The sequence below is a fragment of the Castor canadensis genome, chromosome 5, assembly GCF_047511655.1.
Source record: "Castor canadensis chromosome 5, mCasCan1.hap1v2, whole genome shotgun sequence".
Classification (NCBI taxonomy): Eukaryota; Metazoa; Chordata; class Mammalia; order Rodentia; family Castoridae; genus Castor; species Castor canadensis.
The window spans coordinates 124,299,950-124,326,961 of NC_133390.1; the positions used below are offsets into that span (position 1 = coordinate 124,299,950).

Sequence of the window (27,012 nt, forward strand, 5' to 3'; positions counted from 1 at the left end):
AAGGGACTTCTATACAAATTTCAAGAATAGGTTTAGAAACCAATTAGAAGGATTTTTGTCTTAAGGATTTCTATCCCTGGTCTGTTTTGGTTACAAATGTTTTGAGTTTTCTTTCTTTGATCATTATCTTCTCACATACTGTGTGTGTTGGTGTATTTTTTGTGGAAAAAAGTTTCAGCAAAATTTCTCTATCTTCTTCTCTTTCTTTCTACTGTACATTTTTCAAATGTTTATTTGCCTGAATAGCTCAAACCTAGTAAACATTACATCTGGTTAATTGCTGTGATCCTGAAGAGAAGGTTCAAACATGGTATTATTTTACTGGTTGCTTTCCCAAGAAAACCTTGGGATGGAGTACAATCTGAAGCAGGCATGGATGTGTTTATTGTGAGGTGAGAAAGGTGAGGTTGGGGGCTTTGTTAGTAGTACGCTAATACGGCATAGTTAATGAAATCCTGGCACTAAAAGCAAGTTTAAATTATAAATGTAAATTATCTTTTAGCAAATAACTTTTTAATTAAGACATATTAATTGTACAAAGGGATTTAATTGTGTTATTTCCACGAATGCATATAATGTACTCTGATCAACTTTCCCTCCACCCCCTGTATTACTCTTTCTTATCTCCCTGCCTCTTTTTGAAACAATGCTTAATGGGCTTCAATATTCTATTTCCATAGAGCATTTAGCAAATGACTTTACCTGCCAAATTTCTTAGTGTAAGATTTTAACGGCCCAAGTAATAATGTTTTAAGCTGTCAATCATGATGGAACCTTTACCCCTGCCCCCATTTTACTTCTCATCTATTTTAAGACTGACTTTTTTAGCAGATAACCAGGAATAATTGGAAGAAAAATTAGCATTTAGTGAATGCTTACTCTGTGTCAGCCACTGTCCTCAGCACTTTTCTTTTTTGGTGGTACTGGGATCTTGATCTTGTTACACAGGTGCTCTAATACTTGAGCCACTGTGCCAGCCTATGTCCTGAGTACTCCATGTAAACCCAGGTAGCCCTCACAACCCTGTAAGGAAGACATTGTCCTCCTAGCTATTTATAAGTTGTAAACAAGTAATAATGCAGGTCATTACTTAGAAGTAAATATATCTACATCACTCAAGATGGCAAAATGATACAAAGAGTACTTGTGACTTTCCTGCCAAACACATTGAGCTGACCTGAGATGTGAATCATGGAAGTGTGGTGCCCAGTAGATTCTTTTAACTGCTGTACTACTTTGCCTCTGGAGACTCCTGATTCCTGAAGGTTGACTGAATCAGAAGATTTGGTGTATGTAGTTTCTCCTTTACAGAAGAAAAAACTGTGACCTGCAGAGGCTGGGTTGAACTGTTCAAGGTCTAGCAGAGGCATATGGCCACAAGCCCATTCAGACTGGCACCAAAGCTTTCATCTGTGGATCCAAAGGCTGTGATTTCCTTTAGTCTCAATCACAGGCAGTCCCTTTCCAGACACCTATCACAGCCTTGTGGGTTTATCAATGGAGGTGCAGCCCAGAGTTTATGTAGGGAAGTGCATTCTGAAGTTCTAAAGGAGAGCTGGTGAAAGATCATCCATGTCTGAAGTGGGAGTTCAGAGCTTATTTTGTGGGTTTATTCATGCTCAATTTTGTGTGCCAACAGTGCATTTTAAATGTCTTCATTGGATTTAATAACATGGATTTTTTTTTCTCTTTCTCTCTCTCTCTCTCTCTTTCTCTCTCTCTCTTTCAGCTATGGAAAAATTGTATCCACAAAGGCAATTCTTGACAAAAACACAAATCAATGCAAAGGTATGTGTGACAGCATCTGTACCCTGAGCTCTCGCCTATGCTGTTCAATTGATGGGGCGTTCGTCACAGAGGTGGGGGTGCCATCTGCACAATGACCACAGTATGCAGTATTTGGCAAACCTCTTTAATAATGCCAATGATTTGATGAGTTGTATTTCTGGTAACATTGCTCATTAATTTTTTTCATTAACAAACAAAATGAAAACCACAAATCAGAGCAAGCATCAAATTGCTTCAGCATAAAACTAAATTACTTCCTAACAACTTTGGGTTGTCTGATTTGAATGATATTATCAGTGATGCAAATTGATTTCCTATATAAAAATGAGGAACACTGGGGAAAACTTTCCTAGGCAAAGAATATTTTTTTTTTTTTTAGAGCTCTAGCAACATTTGTTGACTAGGGATGAATTTGCTAATGGGCTTGTTGTATAAGCTTTGGCTATAAATACCTCACAGGATTTCAGAGTTGGTATTTTGTTAAGGTCAGACTCTTTTCCTAGAAATACTTGTGAAGTCATTTGACCGTATCTGTGGCTTATGTTTCTTTGTGTCTGGGAACTCCATACACTTTTAAAGGTTTTATTAAATTATTTGTGAAATCTATATGGTCTCTCTTGCATGACTCAGTTTTTACTGGAAAATTGGAATGCTTCTTGTAACATATGTTATTTGTTGTTCCTAATCCAGCCTTAGTTGTAATACTGAAATCAAGAAGTGTGGTAGAGCCAAGAACATTCTAAACTCTGGTCCTATTTCACATGCAAATAAAATAGGCACAAGTTATAGGGAAGAACATTCATATACTCCTAACCTGTTTGGGTAATGATACTCAGATTCATTTTAGCAGTAAAAAAAAAAGAGCATTCCATGTCTCCTATAAACCAGTACTATGGGAGTAATAATAATAACGTGTGGTTTCTGCCACACAATAGTTCAGTCTCTAGTTGAAAAGAAACCAAGAAGCCAATCCTGACATCCTTGTTGGGTTCAGTGCACCTCCCTAGTATGTCTGGGAGTATAAGGGAGGTCCCTTACAGAAGTACCCACAAAGTTATACTATTGGAGAGAAACATACAGATTCCTTTCTGGGGGAATGGAACTTATAAATTCAAGGTAGAGTGGTGGGCCTGGGAAAGTCTGATATTCAGGAGAAAGAATTTTAGAGTGTAATTAAGTAAACCCTTGTAGCTACAGTAAAAAATCACACAAGGCACAGACTTCAGGAGATAGAAGGAAGGAGTCAGGATTTTGGAAGTTATTAAAATGTTATCCTGGATTTTTTTTAACTTAATTACATATACAACATGTGTCCCATAATATTAATTGGTTTCTGAGCTGATACAATATGATTCTAATACATGTGATATAATAGTCAACATGTATTAGCCCAATATATAAAAATTATTTTAGCCAAAATGAGTGAAACTTAGTTACCAAGAGGGAAAGTAGAGTATAGTGTATAGCTATCCTTATCTCAACCAGCAAAACCCCTTGTTCCTTCCTATTATTGCTTATACTCTCTCTACAACAAAATTAGAGATAAGGGCAAAATAGTTTCTGCTGGGTATTGAGGGGGGGGAGTGGGAGGGGGTGGAGTGGGTGGTAAGGGAGGGGGTGGGGGCAGGGGGGGAGAAATGAACCAAGCCTTGTATGCACATATGAATAATAAAAGAAAAAAAAAAGAGGGAAAGTAGAAGTAAAAGTAAAAGAAAGTATTAAAAACATAGTTCAAGGGAAAATGAGGAAGGAGTCACCTGTTTCCTCATTTATCCATAGAACAATGGAAAGGATCACTATGGAATTTTCAAGGTAGCTGCAAGCAGGAATAATTAGGAAGAGTCAACAATTACATTTGAGGAAAATTGTTCATAATTACTAATGATGACCACGAAATTAAGTTGTCAAGGTTAGGAGAAAGATATAAGGAGTTCGGGGACCTGATCAGATAGGTACTGAAAATCCCCAAGAAAGAAAGCAAGGAAAAAGCTCGAAAGTGACTAATGCAGAGGGTATTTGTGGAGAAATTACTGGAATTGTACCATGGTCTAAAGACCATAGTTGAAGTGGAGTTGAGCTGGTTATATGATCTGGTGATACAAGACTCTAAATTGGAGGCTTTAGGTAAGAAGTTAATCAAGTAGACAGAGGTTCTACTCACAGTTCCCACAGAAAGAGGGATGTGAGAGGTGAGCTTCAAAAACACAAAAACTTAATAGGGCTACCCCACAAGTGATGTCCTTAGGGCAAGGTAGGCAATCATTGGAAACATAAAAATTAAAGCAATTTGTGGTGATAGTTTATATCCACTCAAGCAGCAGACATAACATATAGGCTATCCAGTGTTCATTAGTGTAAAACTGGATCATCAGTACCATGTTAAATTGGCAGAGTCTTTTTGAAAAATTAACACAAAAGAGCAATAAAGGGCATAGCATTGATACTCGTTATTCTACTAAGAACATTGCTTCAAATATTTTATTCAACGCTATATTTAAAGATATGTATACATGTGAGTGGGAAAATATGTATATATGCATCTGTACCTATAGAGGGACATATATCTCTCTACTTCTATGTAGATATACTTACATATCTATATACATATATATGTACAACTCTAAACACTTTTTCATTTTCTGCACTAAGAATAATACAGGAAATGTCCAAATTCTAGCTTATGGGACATACATTAGCTGTGTGACCTGTAGTCAATGACTCAGCCTTGGTGTGCCATGATTTTCCCATCTATAAAAATATAGTAATAATAGGGCCTCAGTCATAGAATGTTGTGATGTTTAAATGAGTTTTACATGGAAAATACGTGACAATACCTCATCTTCAACATACTGGCAATATTAAGGCAAACAAAAGTGTTAAAGTGTAGGATTCTGTTATTCCCTCAGCATTTCTTTGAATCTGTTCTGTGGTCTCTTCAGGAAAAAAAAGTACAAGTCTTAGAACAATGAGCTGGTTTCAATGAAACCTCCGTAACTCACACCACTTTTCTTTGCCATGGTGTGCCATGGCACAGCCTTGGTGTGCCATGATTTTCCCATCTATAAAAATATAGTAATAATAGGGCCTCAGTCATAGAATGTTGTGATGTTTAAATGAGTTTTACATGGAAAATACGTGACAATACCTCATCTTCAACATACTGGCAATATTAAGGCAAACAAAAGTGTTAAAGTGTAGGATTCTGTTATTCCCTCAGCATTTCTTTGAATCTGTTCTGTGGTCTCTTCAGGAAAAAAAAGTACAAGTCTTAGAACAATGAGCTGGTTTCAATGAAACCTCCGTAACTCACACCACTTTTCTTTGCCTTGGTAAAATAATTTTAGATTAACAGCAAATAATTAGAAGAGAATGCCAAGCTTTACTTCTTTATTTAAGAAGCCCTTTTATTTAAGGCAGAAGTTGAGCTCTTCATGACCAGTGCTTGCTTAAGGGAAGAAATGAAAGAATGCAGGAGATGCCTCTTGTAAATAAAATCAGCAAGAGCCTTGAAATATCCTTGGAGAGCACAGATTGGATCTGGTCTTTCATGGAAACACTTGCTTTTCAATCATTTGCAGCTCTGGCTTCAGATGAAGGCTATGAGATTAAAACTAAGCATTATGAAGGCAAGAATTTTTTGTTTATATTTCTAAAGATGTGATATGAAATTAGTTTTTCATAAGCTGTCACACATGCAGCATATCATATGTTTAACAAGGTATGACAAAAATACACATTAATCTCCTTAGAAATGAAGAGAAAGGGCGTCAGAATTAATATCGATGTATTAACCCGACAGGCTATAATTCTATTTTACCATTGAAAAAACATGTTTTTGTCCTTTCCTGTGTCCCACCTGTGCCCCTGTAAGATATGGGTATTCAATTTTCTCTTCCAGAAGGGTTATCAGGAACTTTTTTAACATAACTTCTGTTTTCAAGATTATTCTTTCTTGGGTGGTGGCTACAACAGCTTTTATTCTGTGTAATATAGCAACATAAAACCAAACAGTCACCATCAGGCCAAAATGATCAGAAATTGCTGAACAAGGAGGCCAATAGCACCAGATGGGAAATAATGAAAAACAGACCACAGTTCATTCAGCTATTCAAACACAAGGACTAAGAAAGAGCTATCATACAAGTTACAAAGATGTGTACTGCTTAGGTTTGTTTTGTTTTTTGTTTGTTTTCATGGGTTTTCTCTTGCATTCAGTATATGTGCAAATTTAAATTTATTTCAGGGAAAATTAAATGAAAGACACTATTGAAAACAAGGTGCAAATGTTAAATGAATTTAGAATTTAGTTGTGTCTGCCTTTTCCTGCTCTTGAAAGTTGGCTTTCCTCTCCTCCACCCCATCCTATTTTATTTTTCTGACAAACTATGTGTTTGGAGCAGAGTGAGTGAGTAATGGATATTCCATAGAAACTTTTCATGCTTAATAGCCATAGGTATAAGAGTGGTTGGAGTGTGCCAAACATATTAGCTCCTTCCTAAGAGTTTGAAATACTCTCTTCCTTTGCTGTCACAGGTTGGTTGAATTATATTTATGGAAGCTTTTGTTGCCTTTAACATTTCATTGGGCCCTTAAAATCAAAGTTGAAGACAGGTATCCAAAAGTTCTGAAATCATCCATGAAGAATATCATTCATTCCTTATGAAATAAAATCATAAACTGCTATTTCTTCTGCAAAGGAAATAACTTTGCCTGTTATACTTACTTTACTGAAAGGAATAGAGTCACATAGATTGTTTGCTGTTGGACTGAATCCTTTTAGCAGGTCATGGCCATATTACATATTTAAAAAGTATGTTTAGGTGATGAAATGTGAGGTCATACATTTGGATGAATTTAGAATTAACCAATTTTACTTTTCATTTCCTTCTAATGCTCTAGTAGCGAGGTTTTACACAGCAGGTGAAGGAAGTGCAGGTTACTATGTTATACACCATGACCCTGTAGGAAGGATGCAGGCTATGTTTTGTTATATTTTTGGTACAGTCAGTACAGGGTACAAGGAAGCTTCTACCCATGGATCAGTCCTACCAAGTGACATTGACACACAGAAGCTGGATGCTTAGGCATGTGTAACCTAAACTGTTCGATTCTGGCAGAGAGCCGAGCACGTTTACCTTGTGCTGCTCCACGTGGAAACAAAGCAAACTAAGGAGACCAAAAACCATGCATTGGGAACCTCTTTTCTAGTACCGTTCATTTCCTGAAAGCAGTGCAAGCTAAAATAAATGTTCTGTGAATTTTAGGAGGCTGAGGAATTATATTATGAGAGGAATAGGTACCTCCACCAGGTGGGCCCACAGTTTGTTGAGCAAGAAGCTGTGAAACAAAATGGCCTGAAAAAAAGCACATTGATTCAATTTTCAAATAATGGGATTAGATTACTAAAAATAAAACAAAAACAGTTGTGGTTTAGACAACTATCTTTCCCTTTGGAGTATCAGATGTGTGGTATTTCTCTAAACTTCTTTTGTGACTTATACTCTAACCTATTCTGACACTAATTTTACCACTAGTCACAGGTAATACATAAGCTTACAGGTTTGCTTTGTTTGGTACTGATATTGACTTTTATTTTTATTTCAGGAAGATTGGTTTGTGTAGGGACCTCAAGCTGACTCAGTGCTGTTCTGTAGATAGCATTTACATGGAATTTTTATATGGGGCCTCTTTTGAGAAAATGCCAGTTTTTTAATGTCTTATAGCCAGAGGGGGGAAGAATATTCACTTTGATGGTAAATGGTCTCCATTTGTTGTCTTCAGCTCTACCAGACAGCTATAACTAAAAGCATTTCTCTTGCAATTTTGTTATTTCCAATATCAGGATAGTAAACATTTTAGAGGATTATCCTATTATTATTATACCATGTTAACTGTATGAAGTCTTTGGAATAAATGTGAGCAAAAAAAAAAATAGTTACTTATAACATGCTTTGGAAGGCATATACCGCTTGTTTTTCTAAAACAGTGTTTTATAGGTACATATTTACTCTGCAATTGTGTGTAATAACTGTTACATATACATTAGACAAAATAATAAAAAATACCACAAACATTAACTATAACAGGCAACATTGATATGTTGAGCACAATTTTGTATTTGACCTCATTTAAGACCATAACCTATCTCTGTAATGCTTTTTGCAAGTGAAGAAATTACATGATTTTATTAGGAAAAACTTTAATTTTTGTAGAATGAAAAATGCCTTAAAAATTAGTTATATTAATTTTACTCATACTCGAAATGTGACTTTTACTAATCCGTCTTTTCTAAGGGAAGAGAAATCCTTTTGTCTGGATTTCAAGAACAGACTGTTTGCTCTTCTGCCTATCTTTCAGTTCCCTATATTTAGAATTTGACCCGTAACAATACACATCAAATGCTCTCTCTTCTTAGTTTTCCTAGTCCATCTCAATCATTTCTCAGTAGACCCTTCCAGTCCTTTCTGAGCACTTTGCAACACCACTTCCTTTGAGCACAGTCGGGAGTCAGAGGTCATGTGCCTCACCCTCTCTCAAGCTTCTATGATTAGCTTGTGTTCTTCCTTTAGATTATAAACTCCTCAGGGTCCAGGCTGGACTTGTTCTGTTGCTAAGGTTTTGAGGACACAGGACAGTTCTGAGTGGTTACTTAGATTTCAAGACTTTACCTTTCTCCCTGGGAACCTTTGATGTCACATCAGTAGAAAGCCCAGATGTGGCCAGGTACTTGTTCCAAGGCCTGTAAAAACACCAAGGGCCAAAGACATTCTGATACACATTTCCCAGAGGTATTCTTTAAAAGTAATCACTTCTAACTCAGAGATTTAGTTTATTAGTGAGGACTCTCCTTTTTACTGGTTTGAAGTTCTCCATTTTCAGTCATTGATGATTTTATAAATACATGGGAAGTTCTAGATAGTAATATATATTTAAATAATGCAAAAAATAATAACAAGTGATGCACAGATAAGAGGTATATATGTGTGTATTCACATACCTTTACACCAAGATTTAATGTAAGCTTTTAATACCATATGAATAAACTTTCAAATATAGAAAAAGACACATATGGGGATGGAGGTATAGTTCAGTGGTAGAGTGCTTGCCTGGCATGTGAGAAAAAAAGAGTATAAATGTGAAAAAAAATTTAAAAAAATACATAGGACACACTCAGCTGGTGATGCACTCAGTGGTGGTAACCTAGGAGTACCTGATATGCACGAGGCCCTGGGTTTAATCCCCAGTTCCAAAAAAGCACAACCAAACTAACACATTCCAAGTATTTTTATGTTGAAGGCTATACAAAAAAAAAAAACAAAACCAAAAAACTTCTAAGTAATAATCTTAATTTTCTTGAGCAAGTTACATAATATCTCTGAACATCTGTTTCCTCAACTGTCAAATGAGGTTATTATACATACAAAGTGAAAAATATTTTCAAAGTTACATGGAACCATGTTTGTTAAATGGCTGACACATAAATAAACTCATTTACATATGTAAATGTTTCTATGGCCTTAGACTTGAATTTTCTCTCTTAGGAACTGTGTTGTCTAGAGAGCCTAAATATCTACTGTAATTTAACACAGTGCCAAACAGATTTTAAATGTTGAAGGAATGTGTGTTTCATGGATTGGGATTTGTATATTGAGAATGGCTTTGTTAAAAGCAAAAAAATAAAGCACTTAAAGGGTGTTTCTTTCATAGATTTTGGTGTGGCTATCTGATAGCCTTTGGGAGTTTTCAGGGCCTAAAACCTGATGTTTTTGAGAAAAAGCACATTTCTTCACAGTGGCAGGTGGTAGAATTCATTCTAATTGAGTTGGATAGCTTCTGAAAAAAATGCTTCTTTGTTCACCCTTTGTTATGCTGTTCACTCTGCAATGATGTCTTACAAGTTCAAAGGTACAAAGAAGAAAAAAGCCTAAAGATTCTTGCTTTTTTGGTTTTGCAAATCCATTGTAAACACATATAACATTTAAGACATGGTAAATCGTGATTCAATTTAATGCTTGCCATTATTCTTATTTACTCATTGATTAATTGTATTATGATTAATTATTAATTAAATACATATTTTCTTTCCTTTAGTGAAGAAATGAGAACTCTGGCATCAAGAGAAAAGCTTATGTACATAGAAAACAGTAACAACCACCCTAAACTGAGTTTGAAGGGTGCATGTGTCATGTATTATCATTCTGCAAGCAGCTACAAGTGGGCTCAAATGTCTCTGTATCCATTAAATATTGGCAAAGTGAGGACTGTTTCAGATAATCATTTGAAAAATTGGCATGGTTTTCTGCCTTGTTGAGTAAGAAAATTCCAAGGTTTGCATTTAACTTTCGTTAGGCATCTAGATAGTCCTGCTGACCGTTCAGCTGACAACAGTCCTGAATTGAAAGAAACCTGCCTAGTGAGCACATTAGTGCACTTTCTCTGTGGCACCTTTGAAGAAACAGCTTTCCCTCAATAAGCAGTAAATACCTTCAGTTCGAGATCACAGCTGTTCACACTTTCTGGAGTTGCCCAACCTTGGGAAAATCAGAAGCTGAAATACAAGATGTTAAGGAAGCAATGCTCAAAGAACACCCTGGACTTTGGGACTAAGGGTGATGTGAAAAATAACCACATCTGAGATATAATGAATGAAATCCAATGGCAAAATGCCTTGAGAAACATAAGGCACCTTAGGTTTTATTCTTTGGGGGCATTTTTTATATAATAAAATGAAAACTGTAGCTTTTTACTGATAGAATGAACGGGGAAAAGGAAAACATTTTTCTGAAGAGGAAAATTGTCCAAGGTAGAACTTGAAATCTACCTTAGATTAAAAGGGCTGAGGGCATGGCTCATATGGTAGAGCACATGCCTGGCAAACATGAGGCCCTAAGTTCAAACCCTAGAATCTCCTAAACAAATAAATGAAATAGTGTGGTTTAAAAACTTTCCAAGGTTTCCCATGAGATCTTCTGAATAACAAGGGTTTTCAGATCAGAAAATCCCTAATTTTACAAGTAACATATAAAGAAATTATGGCTAATACTATATATATGTTTTCATAGGGAAGCAGATGATAAATAGAAGACACTTTAATATGAGAAAAACTTAACAAATCAAAGATTTCCATATGAAAGGATTTTCCCCAACCTATCTCAATTTCTCACCATTGTTTTTCTAACCAAATGAGAGTAGCTCCAAGTGAAATATAAATACATATAGCTCTCATACATACATTATATTTATTATAAATATATAACTACATATGTTTGTCAGTATGTCTCTCTATATCACAAGTGCAAGATATTTATGAGATACTTTAATTCTTAAGGAATTTTTAAAATTTTGAATATTTCCTCTAAAAGTTTGTTTTAGCTCAATAAAATATAATTTTCTTAGAGAACCTTGATATGCAAGTCTCACAGTTCTTTACAATGAAGCATCTTCTGTGTTACATGAATGTAGATAGTCCTGGAGAAGCTCTTCTGCCTCAGGCAGCTGTCAGGTTCTTTGTGGTTTTCTTCTATTCTTGGAAGAAATAACCTAAAACAAGCAATAATGAGTTAACATTGCACATACACCCACCAAATGAAAACTTGAGAAGTGTTGATAAAAGGTGCATATGTTTGGAACCTGTGTGAAAAGTTCACATTTCTACTTTGCATCATTAATTTGCTGTTTATTTTGTCCCATTGACACCAATTGCTAAAACAACTGATACCAGCTACTAAAGACATCCAAGTATAGTATTCAATTCTATTTTTTCTCTCTCTATGCTCTTCAAAATTACTAGTCTATTTTCTTTAAGGGAAATTAAAAAAAACATATAAAGTGTATATTTGTAGAGAAGATCGCTCCCTTTAAAGTGGACTACAGATAATAAAATGAAAGTATATTATAAAAACCTTTGAAAATATGAAGACATTGTGGCTCACCAGAGGGTGATTTATCTATTTTAGGGGGAAGACTTATGATTAACCCACAGTCTTTTGAAACCTTGAGGGTCATGTCTACCAGCATTAGCATTTGCCAGCATTTTTGTTTTGGGCTTCCTATCTGAATTTCCTTAAGCATCATTGACATACTTTTCACCTGACCTTCCATCAGCCTACTGACCAGCCAGTCAAGCAGTGAACCAAATAAAGTAGACTGAAGGATCAAGACCAAATAAAGGAAGAAAGAAGAAAGAAAGTAAGTCCAAGGGCATGGGTCAGGAAGGAATGGGGTCCTGGGTTTGTTGACCCAGGAGAGAACCTCTGCTTGTGAGTGGAGCACGATGATTTGTGTAGTCCCCAAATATGCTAAACAGTGGTGATGGCGAGAGTTGTATTTACACTAATATGCTATGCAACTCAGCTCCCATCAAATAGTTGTTCAGCATACTTGAGTCTAGAAGTCTCTCAGAACATTCCTATAAATCATCAAACAGGCAAATTTGTTTAGGGAAGGAATATTATTTGGCTACAACACTGATTGAAAATAGTTAGGTGGGAATGTCTTTTAGTGGAGTCTAAGTCACATAGTAACTGTTTAAAACCAGCCCACTTCACTCACTTGTATACCTGCTTGATCACTGAAGGCCTTTGCATCTTCCACTTTAATTGCCAATACCATTGTTGAATGGATATCCAGTAACTAAGAGAATTACAATTATCATCCCCATTTTACACCAGAGAAAGCAAACCTTGAGATGCTAAATAATGTGTCAAAAATCCAATAGTCAGCATCCAAATATATGTTTATCTAACTTGCAAATCTGAGGTGAGGTCTGTCTACTATACAACTTTTCTCTTACAAAATAATCCCCATGAATAAGATTAACAGCAAATGATCCTGGATGTTATTAAGATAAGCAGACAAAAGTACAATATTTTGAGTTTATATAAAGGCAGACAGTTTGAAAGAAACATTCAGGAGTTCCTACCCACCTATTTCCATCACAGTGTAAACAGTATTGATTAGGGTTTCTAACTGTCGGTTAATGTAGATAAAGCATGGATTACTAAAAGCATGGATCTTGTGCTACAAAAGTATAGGCTTCTTTTAAAATTGGCTTGATCACATTTTCCTCTTTTATATTTTGAGAATTTTTTTGCTAGCATCAGTTTTGCACTTAACTTTAACAGATGTCTAGCCTTTTATCTGTGTCAACTTAAAATGAGTAGTAGTTTAATAAATTTTCAGTGGGAAAATAGTCATCAAATTTTGAGTGGTAGCAGGAAGTCAAAGAGGGTCTAAAGATTCCTTTTACTTTCAGTTCAGAGGAGGCATGTGCTTCCTTGCAGGCTTGTGTGAGCATCCACCTTGTCCATCTTTTTTCAGCTCTCTTTGGCTTGTCTCCCATGTTTGCTCAGTGGGAATAAGGTTGAGATCTCTAAAGAGGCCATTCTCTCCCAGTTACTTACCCAGGCTCCCTTCTTTTCCTTCAAATTGCTTACACTTAGTTGTGGAGAGTGTTTGGGGTCATTATCTTCATGATTGGTGAACACAGGAATAAACCACTATTTTCTGTGCGGACTCTGAAGATATGGTAAACTGTAATCCAAACGTCTTTCATGTTTTGAATTTATCCAGGAGCTAGTTCTTGCAGCAAAACATCCAATCGCCCGATAAGGTCAGCTTTTCCTTTCCCAATCTGGTTTTTCTCAAATTTCTTCCCCTAGCCACATAGCTTCCTATTGTCTTGAGTCGGCTTTTAGTCTCAAATCTAAAAGCTGCCTAATCACTCCTTCCTTCTGTGCTTTAAGGAAACCTTCAAATACTGAGTTCTTTTTTTTTTTTAATCTACATTCAAGCTCATGTTTATTTTGTTGTTCTTACTCTGGAATATCTTGCCCATGTTTGAATCTGAATTGTTTGAGTATTTACATTCTAACTCCATTTCTTTCTTGCATAGTCCCTGAGAGTTTTCTGATGTTCCATATCCCAATACCGGTCATGTAACTAGATCTTGCTTATTGGGACCATTGAGAGGATTATTTTATTTCTTCAGCACTGCCAGCTGCATTTAGTCTAATTTTGTTGATGGAACTTTTGTAGGAAGCAGCTTATCAGCAAGGCACCCGTTTCATATTTGTAACCAGAATCAAGTCATTCTCAGTGAGGACAAAAATGCTGCATATTGTCCTGTTTTTTTTGTCAAGCTGAAGACTTGATAGTGACCTGAAGAATCTCTGCATTGGGAATGATAACATCTTCTGCAGCATGGCACCTGGAATCTACCACACCAACCAGTTAGCTTTGACATTGCCAGAGGTTTTTACTTTTTGGACAAACAGTGTGGTGGGAAATGTGAAGCTTCATATTTGGACTTAAGAGTTAAATCTTCACCTGAAGCTGTGGGCTGCAAATGGTTTCAATCCAGCTTCGTTCTCTAAACAGTTTGTAGGACTGTTCAGATTCCCAGCCCTTATTAGCTAACTGCACACATGTGGAAACACAGAGAGGCTGTGACCTTCAGATCCGTTCCAGAAACACAAACTCCATCTCTAAGTTTAGAGAGGAAATGACTCCCTCTTGCTAGCCAGGAGATGGACTGATGTTTTGCCCAGGTCACACGTACATCTAAGTGAGCTGTTCCAGTCAGTAGTGGAAAAACTGACCTCCTGGGTATTATGTGCGTCATGAATACTTGACTCTGTCCTTGGTCCAGGTCACCTAGAGTGCACAACGTTATAACTTAGAGCCACAAAACATGGACCCAAACAAAATGAAAATTATTGATAACTGGTTTAAGATAATTGATCTTTTGGAAGTGAATTGAAAAAAATTAATAAGAGGCCCTGGAATACCTTTTCTCCTGTAATGTGTTTTATATTGTTTTCAGTTGACAAGTAAAAATTATAATGATTTATCATTTGAAATGAATCTTTTGCTCATGTTGTGTTTGTGTGCTGTGAATTGAACCCAGGGCCTCGTGCATGTTATGTAAGCGCTCTATCGCCAAGCCACACCAAGGCCCATATAACACAATGCTTGAAATGTGTGCATTGTGAAAACTAAATCAAGCCAATTAACACATGTACAACCTCACATAGTTAAAATACTTTTGATGATGAGAACACTGAAGTTTGACTGTCTGAAATTTTCAAGACTATAATACATTAGTATTACCATAGTTACCATTATTTATAATATGTCTTGAACTTATTCCTCCTGTATAACTGAAATTTCGTACCTTTTAGCCAATGTATTTCCATCGCCACTCTGCCCCCAGTCACTAGACCCTGTAAGTCGTTCTGCCCCAGCCATTATTTATTTATTTATTTATTTATTAGCTCTCTCTCTCTCTTGTTTTTCTTTTTTTCACAATACTGGAGTTTAAACTCAGTGCCTTTTGCTTGCTAGGCAAGTACTCCACCACTTGAACCACTCCATCAACCTGCTTTATGACTCGGCCTTTTTAAAATTCCACACGTAAGTAAGATTATACAATATTTGCCTCTCTTGTTTGGCTTATTTCACTTTATATAATGAATGACCTTTTGCTTCATCCAAATAAGATTTCCATCTTTTTTAAGGAGATATATATATATATCCACTTATGGACATGGTAAGCCTAAGTATATCTTGGCTACTGTGAATAATACTGCAATGAGCATGGGATTTAGGTATCTGTTTGACATACTGATTTCATTTGCTTTGATATTTACCATGCAGTGGGATTGATGAATCATAGGGTAGTTGTATTTTTAATTTTTTGAAGAAACCCCATACTGTTTTATATAGTGGCTGAACTAATTTACATTCCCACTAACAATGTGCAAAGGTTCCCTTTTCTCCACATCCTTACCCACACTTATTATCTTTAATCTTTTTACTAATAGCCATTCTATATATGAGGTGATATCTCACTAGAGTTTTAAATTACATATCTGTGATGATTAGTGTTGTTGAACACTTTCTCATTTATCTGTTGGAAATTCGTATGTCTTCTTAGAGAAATGTCTATTTAGATTCTTTATTTTTGTTTTGTTTTGAGACAGGATATTGCTTTGTACCCCAGGCTGGTCTTGAATTTGTAATCCCCTCTGCTTCAGTCTCCCATGTGCTGGGATTGCATGTGACATCACAACTGCTCCTTTTGCCTATTTTTAAATTGGCTTATTTGTTTTCTTGTCAGTGAGTTGGTTGGATTCCTTATATGTCCCATGTATTAACTCCTTACCAGATGTATGCTTTGCAAATGCTCCATTCCATAACTTATTTCTTTATTCTACGAAGATGTTTTCTGTGAAGATTTTTTTTCAATTTATGTAATCCCGTTTGTTTGTCTTCAGTTCTGATTCCCATGCTTTTGGGGTCCTATCCAAAAAGTCTTTACCCAGACTAAAGTCACACAACTTTTCCCCTATATTTTCTGCTAATAGTGTACGGGTACAGGTCTTTTGTTTAAATTGTTTCTACATTTTGAGCAGATTTTTGTCTATGCTGTGAGATAGAGTTTGATTTCATTCTTCTATATGTGGATTTCCAGTTGTTCCAATAGCATTTATTGAAGAGTCTGTCCTTTCCCCATTGTGTGTTCTTGGCACCTTTGTAAAAATAAAACCGTTGATTGTAAACACATTCATTTATCTGTGGGCATTCTATTCTGATCCATTGGTCTGTGTCTGCTCCTCCTTTACTGCCATGCTAATATGATTACTATAGTTTTGACATATTTTGAAGTTAGGTAATGTGTGGCCTCCTTCATTTTTTTGCTGAAGCTTCTTTTACTCTTCAAGGTTTTTAGGATTTTTTTCTATTTTTGTGAAAAATGTCACTCTAATTTTGATAGACACTATATTTAATCTACAGATTGGTTATTATAGGCATTTTAACACAATATTAATTTTTATAATCAGTGAACATGAACCATCTCTCCATTTATTTTTCAGCTTCAGCAATGTTTTATAGTTTTGAGTTTACAGGTCTTTCATTTTAAAAAAAATTTACTAAATCACTAACTAAATCACTGTCAGTGTATAAAAACAATACAGATTTTCATATGTTGACTTTGTATACTGCAACTTTACTGAATTCATTTGTTACTTCTTTTTTTTTTTTTTTTTTTGGTGAAGTCTTTAGGGTATTCTTGATAGAAAATCATGACTTTCCAATTTGAATGCCTTTTATTTCATTCTCTTGCCTAATTGCTGTAGCTAGGATTTCTAGAACTAGTTAAATAGCCATGGTCAGAATGGGTATCCTTGTCTTTTTTCTTGATCTCAGAGGAAATGCTTTCTCCTTTTCACTGCTAAGGATGAAAGTAGCTGAAGATTTGTCATATATGACCTTTATGGTGTCAAGATAGCTACCTTCTAACCTAATTTGTTGAGTTTTTAATCCTGAAAGGATATTGAAATTTCTGCCTCTGTTGAGATTATCCTAGGGTTTTTTGTTCTTCATTCTGTTAATGTGCTATATACATTTACAGATTTGTGCTTATTGAAGCATCTTTGTGTCACTAGAATAAATCCCATGTGCTCAGGGTGAACAATCCTTGTTGTATGTTATTGAATTCAGTTTTCTAGTATTTTGTGTAGATTTTTTGCATCTGTGTTCATCAGGAATATTGATCTATAATTTTCTCAAGCAGTGTGCTTGTCTGTCTTTGGTAACAGTGCAATGATGATCTTATAACTTGGACTTAGAAGCGTTTCCTCGTCTTTGTTTTTTTTTGGAAGCATTTCAGAAGGATTAGAATTAGTTCTTTAAAATGGTGGAATTCAGCAGTGAGGCCCTCAGTCCTGGACTTTCCTTTGATATGAGCCATTGTATTTACTGTTGTAATCTCCTTATTGTAATTATCTGGGCATATTTTCTGTTTCTTCATGGATTAGTTTAGGAAAGCTGTATGTGTCTAAAAATTTATTGATTTCTTCTAAGTTATCCAATTTATTGGTGTATAGTTATCCAGAGTAGTACCTTATGATCCTCTATATTTTCTATTATCAGTTTTAATGACTTTCCATTCATTTCTGCTTTTATTGACTTGAGTTGTCTCCTTATTCTTAGTCTAGCTAAATGTTTGTCTATTTTATTTATCTTTTTAAAGGACTCATAGTTTCACTAATCTTTCCCATTGTCTTTCTAGTGTTTGCTCTTTATAATTTTCTTTCTTCTACTATCTTTGGGCTTAGTTTGTTCTTTTTTTAGTTCCTTGGGGTGTAACTTTGGGAAGCCTCTTTTCTGTCAGTTTTTAGGAAATAGGTTTTTGTGGTTTTCTTTTTTCTTTTTATAACTGCATTTCAAGCATCACTAAAATTTTCATACCCTTTAAGCAAATAAACACAGTCATCATTTTTGGCAAGGATTTAATATCATAAGCATAGAAAAGCAGTATGTGTGAATGCACACCATGTATTACTGAAAACTAGAAATAAGCACTGCATGCAAAAAATGAGGATTGGCTGGACTCTAATTAAGGCACTGGAGTATTTTACAATTATTTTAAAATATAATTGTTAAGATCCTGGGGCAACATGGAAAACTAGCCACAGTATGATGTTAAGTGATAGAAAGAAAATGGAAAATCCTGTGTATGCTTTCCTAATACCTAGGGCAAACATGATGTATGATGGCTCTGAGTTGTTTTTGCTTGATATATGTGATTTTTGGTTGACATGTCTGTCTTCTCTGCACTATGTATTATTTGAAGGAGGGATTATATTTTATTTATTTGCAAAACCAAGACTTCGCACATCATAAGGGTTAGAAAGTATTCCTCAACTAACCCATAGAGGATAACAGAAAAAAAAGTAAATTACAAATTGTGTCTATAATCTGAGCACAATTGTATAAAAATAATGTATTCAGAAAGCAGGGGACTTGAAGGGATTCTGCAGTAGTGACTGCAAGGATTTTTTTGGTGGTAAAATAATGATTTTTGAATGTCCATTATATTGAAAAAATAAATATGTGATCCAGAAAAATAATCATAATGACTAGAGTCAGCATAATTTAACATTATTGGATGGGACCAAAAAGAAAATCCTATTGCATTCAATAATGAGAAAGTTTAAACATGTATCTTGTCATTAAAATTCAGTTATATGTATAAATTTTTGGATCATTTGCAATGAGATGTCAAAAATGATAAAGTTCTAACTACATGTTGTAGAAGCCAAGGTCTTTATTATCTGACCTGTCCTTAACTTTCTGACACCATGGTTGCTGCCCTTTTTGTACAGTGGAGCCCTGCACATCTCTGAGAGGGAAGTGTTCACATGGTAGCCTGCATGAACAGCACTGCTGGAGCTGTGCTATGAGCAACCTACATGCATGCCTCATCCCTCCCTGCATGTATGCTCATGCCAGCATGTGGGCATACTGTGATGCCTGTCCTATTGGCCTGAAATATCACAATCCCCCAACATTTAATAATATCTGTTTATTAGGTGCTTACTATATACAAAAATTATACTAAGCGTTTTAAATACACTATTATAGCATTTTTCAAATTGGTACAATTATCATTTGCATTTTATAACAGGGAGACAAGGAACTTTCTCAAGTTGCTGCACTATGAAATAATACATCTGGAATACAAATGTAGGTCCACCTTGTTCTAAGACCTGACAAAGTCTTAGAATTCTACAACAAGGTCTTAGAATATCTCTTACAAATATCCCTCTTCTGTGCTGCTTTTCTTCTCCTCCTTGACTTGCAAGACTTAGCTGAGGATTACCAAGTTTTCAATGCTTTCCCTTTCCCTCCATCCCTAGTCCAAGCTGACTTAGATATCCTTCCTGAATCCCTTACTAAAATTTTCTGTTCTCCCCAAAGCTTAGCCAGCATTTAGTGAACTGGATATAATGAATCACTTTTCTTTTTCATGTTCCTCTTAGATCATGGGCTTATCAAGAGGAAGAATTATGTATCTCTTCATAATAAAAGACTCTTTTGTTCATTTCTTATTCATTTGTGTTTAGCATGTGCTTGATACATGAAGTAGTTGTCTAATGCATGTCTGAAAGAATAAAGTAATAAATGCTTAACCACATCTCAGATTCTTCTTTTATGGATGTAGCACCAAGAAATTGTCATGCATGTGATTTTGGTTATGATTAGAAACTGAGATAAACATCCTAGAGCTAAAGCTTGTGTGTGTTCTTTCTAAGTACATGTAGACTCGGGGAACTTCTGTACATACATTGCCTTCTTTAAACAGTTTTGATCACATTGTTTTCTCACTTAAAGTCTGCTTGTGACTTGTTATTCACTCCTTATCAGGTTTGAATTCTGCAGTATAGCTTTGAAGGATACTCAGAACACGGATCAACCACAGGATTTTCCTTTCTATTCCAATATATGCTTTGATGCTTCCTTTCTATTCCAATATGTGCTTTGATGCTAAGCAGGTCAATCACATTAGTCTTCAAACAGTGGGCTGATACCACATTCTTGGGTATTACTCAGTTCATTACCCTCCCCCAAACCCTGTTCTGAAGCCTCTTTCATCCTAAGCCTGACTTAGGTGACTAAGAATATTCAAATTCTTCTTACTTTATGAAAGCTTCCCTGCCTACTCTTCTATGAAGTCTTGTTGCCTATGTCAACCAATGTACCACTTACTATTGTTGACTATTTTCAAACTTACTTTAGTTGTGTTAGTACTACTTTTCCTGCAAAATTATGAGCAGATCTTGTTTCTCTTGTTATTTAAACCACAAGGTATTGATTATCCATATGTGCTAAGATCTATTCTGAATGTTTCACAAACATTTTAGTATGAAAACATTTGATTTTCTCTTTAACAATAAAGAAGCAAATGGGTTAAGTGAAAATTTGATTTCTGCACCAATTTTCTAAAAATAAATATTATTCTCAAATTTAATAATGATCCTAATAATGCATGTGAACAAATGACATCACAGAATTAGTTCTTGCATGGAAGTTGCATATGGCTTTAGTGTTTAGCATAAAGCAAGTGTGGAGAGCAGTCTTTGCTATCCTCTGAGAGTTGCTGATGCCTATATGAATCACTGTGCTTGTTCTACCCCAAGTTGATATTTAGCTCAAGAACTTGCCAAGTGTCTGGTGTTTATAAGGGAAATCTGGGCAAAGGAGTTTGAATCAGTTAGCACCCACACAAAAATACAATAAAATTATGGGTCCTACTCATAGGACCATGATATACAAAGAATAGTACTCTTCTTGCATTTATTTAGATGGTATTTCTTAGTCACTTCACTATTTATTAGAATAATAACAACATGGTATTTTTATGTTATGACTTTGAAGTTGAGGGTCCACTTGCATCCCAGGGAGAATGAAAACACATGTGTCCCAAGACTAACTGAAAACAGGAACTCCATTTCTGTTCATGTTCAATGTTGAACACTGTGCTCCTCCGTTTGGAATTCCTCACAAAGCTGAAGTTGGAAAGTAAAAAGCCAGCTTTTCCTGTAACATTTGGTTTAAATTTGAATGCAATTAAAATTCTGATGTTATGGCACTAATATTTTTCCTTTTCTGGTTTAAGAAACAGTAGATGTTTTTGATATATTTAGCAAAGCCTCTTTTTCTTTGTAATTAACTATTCATTCAGATTTCCTACGAATGAAAGTCAAGCAAAGGAAAAACTGGGAAAGCCTACATAATGAAAAGGTTGTCTTATCTCTTGTCACACAGTTAAGATTATTTAGCAATAGAGAATTGCTCTGCATTTTTTAAATTTTGCTGGTTAGTAAATAAATACATCACAAGTTTCTAAGCTTGGGACCTGAGAATTTGGAGGGAGTTTTTAAAAAAAACTGTAATTTATTCTGTAGCTACAGCCTATGGTGGATGCAATGAACAAATTTTAATTCCCAGGTTGCAGTTTAAGTTAGATTAGTATCTCGAGACTGTAAATATCATAAGTCTCCTTCTTAAATTTAATAATTAAAACATATGACTGCTCACAAACACTTCTGTAATAAGTAACTTAAACAGTCTTAAAACTTCAAGGTTTGGTATGAAGATATAAATGCAATTCCATTTATTCACATTTTCCATTTGATGTTCAATCCAGCCTGTCTATGGTTTCTTTCCCACAATGAAACTGACTGAAAGACTTGAGAATTAACACTAAGGACTTCTTAGGGAAAATAAAAATAAAGTAAGCTAAACTGAAAAATCAGTGGCCAGAGAGACATAATACCTCCTGTTCCTTGTAGATCAAGCTAGGACAGAGGCTGTCTAATATTTCAGCATCTGTGACATGTGAACAATACTGTGTGCACTAGGCTTCGACTTTGGCATTTAGAATGCATATATATGAGCAGAGCAGTGTTCCAATAATCCATCTCTTCTTTACAATCATGCAGCAGTTCCAGCAGTCCTTAGCTGGAGGATATATTTGGAAAGTGCTGCTTTTCCACTCTCACCACATTCAGGTAACCATTCCAAGGCTGCTAAGGTTCCACTTGAGAGGTAAATTGCTATTACCATTTGTACTGTGTGTCATAAACAGGTTCTATTATTTTCAGTGAGACCCCTTAGCAGCAGTTCCAAAGGAATGGCTAGAGATTTGATTATACAGGTCTCTCTTCTGAACACATCCTTTCACATCTGACATTTACACTGGTTGCAGATTTTTATGTAACTCGTTAGAGAGCAGTCTGAACCTTTAAAAAGGTGTTAGTCTCCTAGAACCCTCTGGCAAAAGAAAGTCTTTTATTGAACTTAAATGTTTTGAGTTGAAACCCCTACTTGTCTGATTGGAAAACGTTTCAGGGAACTGATTTTGTTATTTTTCTGAGATGGGCTGCAGGAATTGAACTACAGATAGCACTGACCAAAAGGAATTTTTTTCTTCAAAGAACTGAGAACCAAAGAAAATGGCTCCAGTGTTTAAAATCTTTTTATTTCCTCTGTGAACGATATCTGTGCAGCTGAGATGAGCTATTCCAGTTGGCCCCTGCCCAGACTTTGTGGGAACGGAGATGAGGGGAAGTTGCATGGTCAAAATACTCATTGTACAAATTGCTTCCAGTTTAAAAACCTCAAAGTTCTTAACAAAGCCATGATCTCTTGCCACATTTTATTTTTTCACAAGGGTGACTGACCTGTCATTCATTAATTACTCAGCCAGGATTTCTTCTATTCTTTAGTACTTCTATAATTTTTTTTTTTTTTTTAGTTTCACTTGGGAGGAGGAGACAGAGGTTGTGAGAAAAGTATGCTGGGTGCCTGTAAAATTTCTCTTTGTGAGACAACACATATTTTTCCCATTTCCATTGCCTTCTGTTTAAATAAAATATTGCTGGGTAGTAGTTCAGCTTATAAAAAATGTTCTTTTTTCCCTTTCCTCATTTCATTCTGTACTTTACTTCTTGCCTGGCCTTTCCATATCCACGTAGAATAAAATGCTGGATGTACTCTCCAAATTCCACCCTCATAATGCCATTTGGCACATTCCTGTGCTGCAGGAAGAGAATGACCTTCATCACCCTATGAAGAATTCTCTGCAGCCTTGAGGATCTTACTCATGCTTGCCTTCTTGGTGCCTAGCACAGTGCCTGACATGTGTAGAGGCTTTAATACATCCCTGAAGGATAAAGTTGGCTAGAAAGGGTAGCCCAGAGCAGCTAAGGAAAGAGATGTATTGCACACATAGAAAAATCAAGGATTGTTTTGTGATTTAAAAACTGTTTTGAGGGGATAGCTTTGGCACAATTCTCTGTTCTAAAATTTTTGTTCTTTATTAAACCTTGTCTACTTCATGAAAAGTAGCATAGCAGAATGTCACTTTATTTTTCTTTATCCTGAACCAACCTAATGCTATTCAAACTTCCTTGGATGTAGTTTTTCCTCTATCCCAATGGTTTTCTTCCCAAGAATTCTTTGGAATTGATGAGAACTAGTAGTAGTTGTCTATAAAAATGGAGTTTAGGTGCCAAACACTTAACATGGAGTGAGATTTGCACATCCTAGTAGATCAATATAATTCAGTTTGATTCAGTATTTGTCAAAGTTGAATTTATGACACACAGTGTTCTTGAAACCAAGGATAAGAACTGGGGAAGAACTATTGCTTCTCCCCAAGTGCTCAAAGGATAGAGAGTCAGATAGTCACTGAATGCAAAGTTAAAAGTGTATATGAGCATAATAGCTAATAATAATCTCTAATTGTCAATGAGTACTTTGTACATGCCAGCTCTTTTACTAGTAAGGCCACATGTCTTAACTTATTTAATCCTTCAGCATTTTGCAGGTGAGGAGATCGAGGTCACTCAGCCTCCAAGCCACAGAGCCAAAACATATGCTCTTAACTGGTATGTAGTTATGCTACAAATAAAATTCTCTTAGACAAAAGGGAGGAAGTGATTAAATCACCCTTAAGTTTAGAAAAGGGATAGAGGAAGCTGCAGGGTGGAGCCAATATTTGAACTTGATTCTGAAGGGTGAATGGATATTTATCAAGCAGAAATGGCAGGTAAATTTACTGGAAGAGGAAGAGCCTGATAATGTCAGAAAGACAGCTGTAGCAGTGCATGGCATTTTCTACTGGCTTAAGAATCCAGTGCTTGCATGGATGGAAACAGGAAGGATGTAACCTGAAATGCAAGCTTGGACCTTACTGTCTTGCATAAAAGCCAGAACTTGTTAGGAAGGCATTGGGAAACATAGGGGTTTATAGACAGAAAAAACAATGTGTCTAAAGCTGTATTTTGGAGTCAATTCTTGGAAAAGCATTGGGAATACCAGCAGCAGATGAAAGCTGGATGAAGGGTAAGGGGATAAGGCAAAGAGGATGTATCTTTCCTTACATTCATCAGCTTGTAACACAAAGAATTGCTAAGCAGTGACTTAAACTATTTTTTTCCCTTAGTGTAGGAAGGAAACTAAAGGTAGGCAGTACAGAACCAATATGGTGACTCTGTCATTAGGAACTTAGCACTTATCTCTTCTTGCCTTTTTTTTAAAAATTTTTTACTGGTACTGGGGATAGAACTCAGGTCTCATGCTCGCTAAGTACCTCTACCACTTGGGCCACATTTCCAGTCCTTTTGCTTTTAGGCTGCTTTTCAGATCGTTCTTATGCTTTTTCCCGTGCCAATCTTGGACTGTGATCTTTCTACCTCTACCTCCTGAATAGCTGTGTCCACAGGTGTGTGACACCCTGGCCTATTCTGTCCCCTTACCTTCATGCCTTTCTCTTGGGGTTGCAGAGGACTGCCCTACTTTAGCATTATGCTTGGATTTCAGGCAGGAAGAGCCTGATGTCTGAAGGACAAAAGACAAGTGGTTACTGAATATGTCCTTATCCAAAAACTTTCCACTTAAACATCATTAGCACAGTCATGTGTTCATGAAATTGTAGTGTTTATATCTGGATATTTTGGTAACAATAAAATAGAATGCTGATAGGTGGAGAATTCTGACAGTATGTGAGAGTTGAAGAGGACATGGACTAGGAGATTTCAGCATATGAAAGGGGCGGTGGAGACAAATGCTAGAGGCGAATCATCATGGCCCGCACATGAGTAAGATGAGGCAGGCTGGCAATGGGCATTGGGCATAGCCAGCAACAGCGTGACTACCAAGACCTCACTCAGATTCTTTTTGGATAATTTTGGAGAAGTGCTAAAACAACAAAAAACAAACAAACAAACAAAACCCCCCAGCTTTCTTTTGTGGATCCATAACCACTTGAGTTCCTTTTGAACTTTAAAGATAAGATGGCTATGATTTTATGAAGTATCATCTCTTGGCATTAAATTCCAAATTATTGCTTCCGTTTCTTTTTTGGCTATAAAGAAGTCAGGTCCATGAATGGACACATATAATTTATGAAAATACCTCAGGAAATATACAGGAAGATGGAATTGTTAATAAGTATGCAGGTATACTTCCTTTTGACTTCTTCTACACTCAGTGACACCATCAGTAAAGATGTGTCCTGTAGCAGAAAAGAGTACAAAGCACTTAAAGTTTTCAAGGTCAATTTGCAACTCTCTTTTCACCTTGGCAGGACATGGCTAAAGTTTAAGTGGCCATTTTCATCTTGTCAATATATTTCCTACCACATTCTTTGTTCATCTTTAAAAATTGGTAAGATATCCTAACTCATTCACAGTTTGCAATTAGCTGAGTCAAGGGTCTATATAGGATAGCAGCAATGACATTTTAATTGTGTGTCTCAACTGGTATTCAATTCCTTCATAAGGAATTAATTGTGATGGTCATCAAGACAAACAAACACCTGAGCACTCAAGGGCTACTTATGAGCAAAGCTGACGAGGGACTGCGATGAGAAGAGAGAAAGAAAGAGATTGAAAATGGGCATTTTACCCCAGGAAACTTAAAATAAGCCATCTGAAAGAAAGAACACAATAGAGCAAATTCCCTGCCTTATGTATGTTTTCATGTTCCCAGTGTAACAAATACCTGAACTGATAATGTGGCAATGAAACACTGACACATTTTTATATTGACATTTGCAATGTAAATTGGTATAATCCTTCTAGAAAACAACCCATGCATATGTTCCAAGGCCCATGGAAGTATTCCCTCAGCTTTTACATGACTGAGAACTAATCTTGAGGCAGAAACTAATCCAAGAGAAGAAGTCACGTGTAGAACACAAGTCAGGAGGAATAAGTTCTGAACAAGGGAAGGGCCGTGTGACTGGCTGGGATGTAAGGGGTCCAAGAAGTATTAGACGGCCCTGTTGAGTGAGGTAGGTGATGGAGGGAAAGAGGAGGATGATGCAGGGTGGAGGAAGGAAGCTAGAATGATCTTCAGCTTTCTGGCTAGATGCAGTCGTGGTACATTTATTCACAATCAAGATGTCCAATGAGGTAAAAAAAATACTGAAAAGGTGACAAAAGTTTTACTCTGTGAGCTGCTTGCATTTGTAATGTCTGGATGGATTGACTAAGTGGAGCTGTTGAGTGACAGAAATACAGCTCTGGGGTTAGAATATGATAACCAGGCTGGAGTCACATATTTAGAAGGCATAAATGGTTTGGGGGAAAAGAAGCTCCCCAAAAGAAATACTATTACACAGTAGTAACTGTGAGGGCTACATTGTATCTTAGGAAAATATTTCTGATACAAAATTAAAGAATAGGAATAACTGGTACTTCTGCTATGTTTACAACTTAAAAGGACTGGATAAAGGCAACATAAATGCAACTTTTTTTGCACAGTAGGATGACATGTTTCTTATTTGCTACTAATACTGATTTTACTGTGAGATGTAAACATTATTTGAAATCATTTGTGCTTTCTTGAAATCATTTGTGCTTTCTT

At 36.0% G+C, this 27,012-nt stretch overlaps 1 protein-coding gene across 20 annotated transcripts in view; it reads left to right on the forward strand.

Annotated features, from left to right (window-relative positions):
• Rbms3 (RNA binding motif single stranded interacting protein 3) overlaps positions 1-27,012 on the forward strand; it is a 1,393,896-nt gene that overhangs the window by 885,593 nt on the left and 481,291 nt on the right. For all 20 annotated transcript variants that reach the window (XM_074074015.1, XM_074074014.1, XM_074074016.1 and 17 more), the window contains one exon: positions 1,730-1,788. In XM_074074015.1, the coding sequence (XP_073930116.1) occupies positions 1,730-1,788 (59 nt within the window). The remainder of the gene's footprint in view (positions 1-1,729; positions 1,789-27,012) is intronic.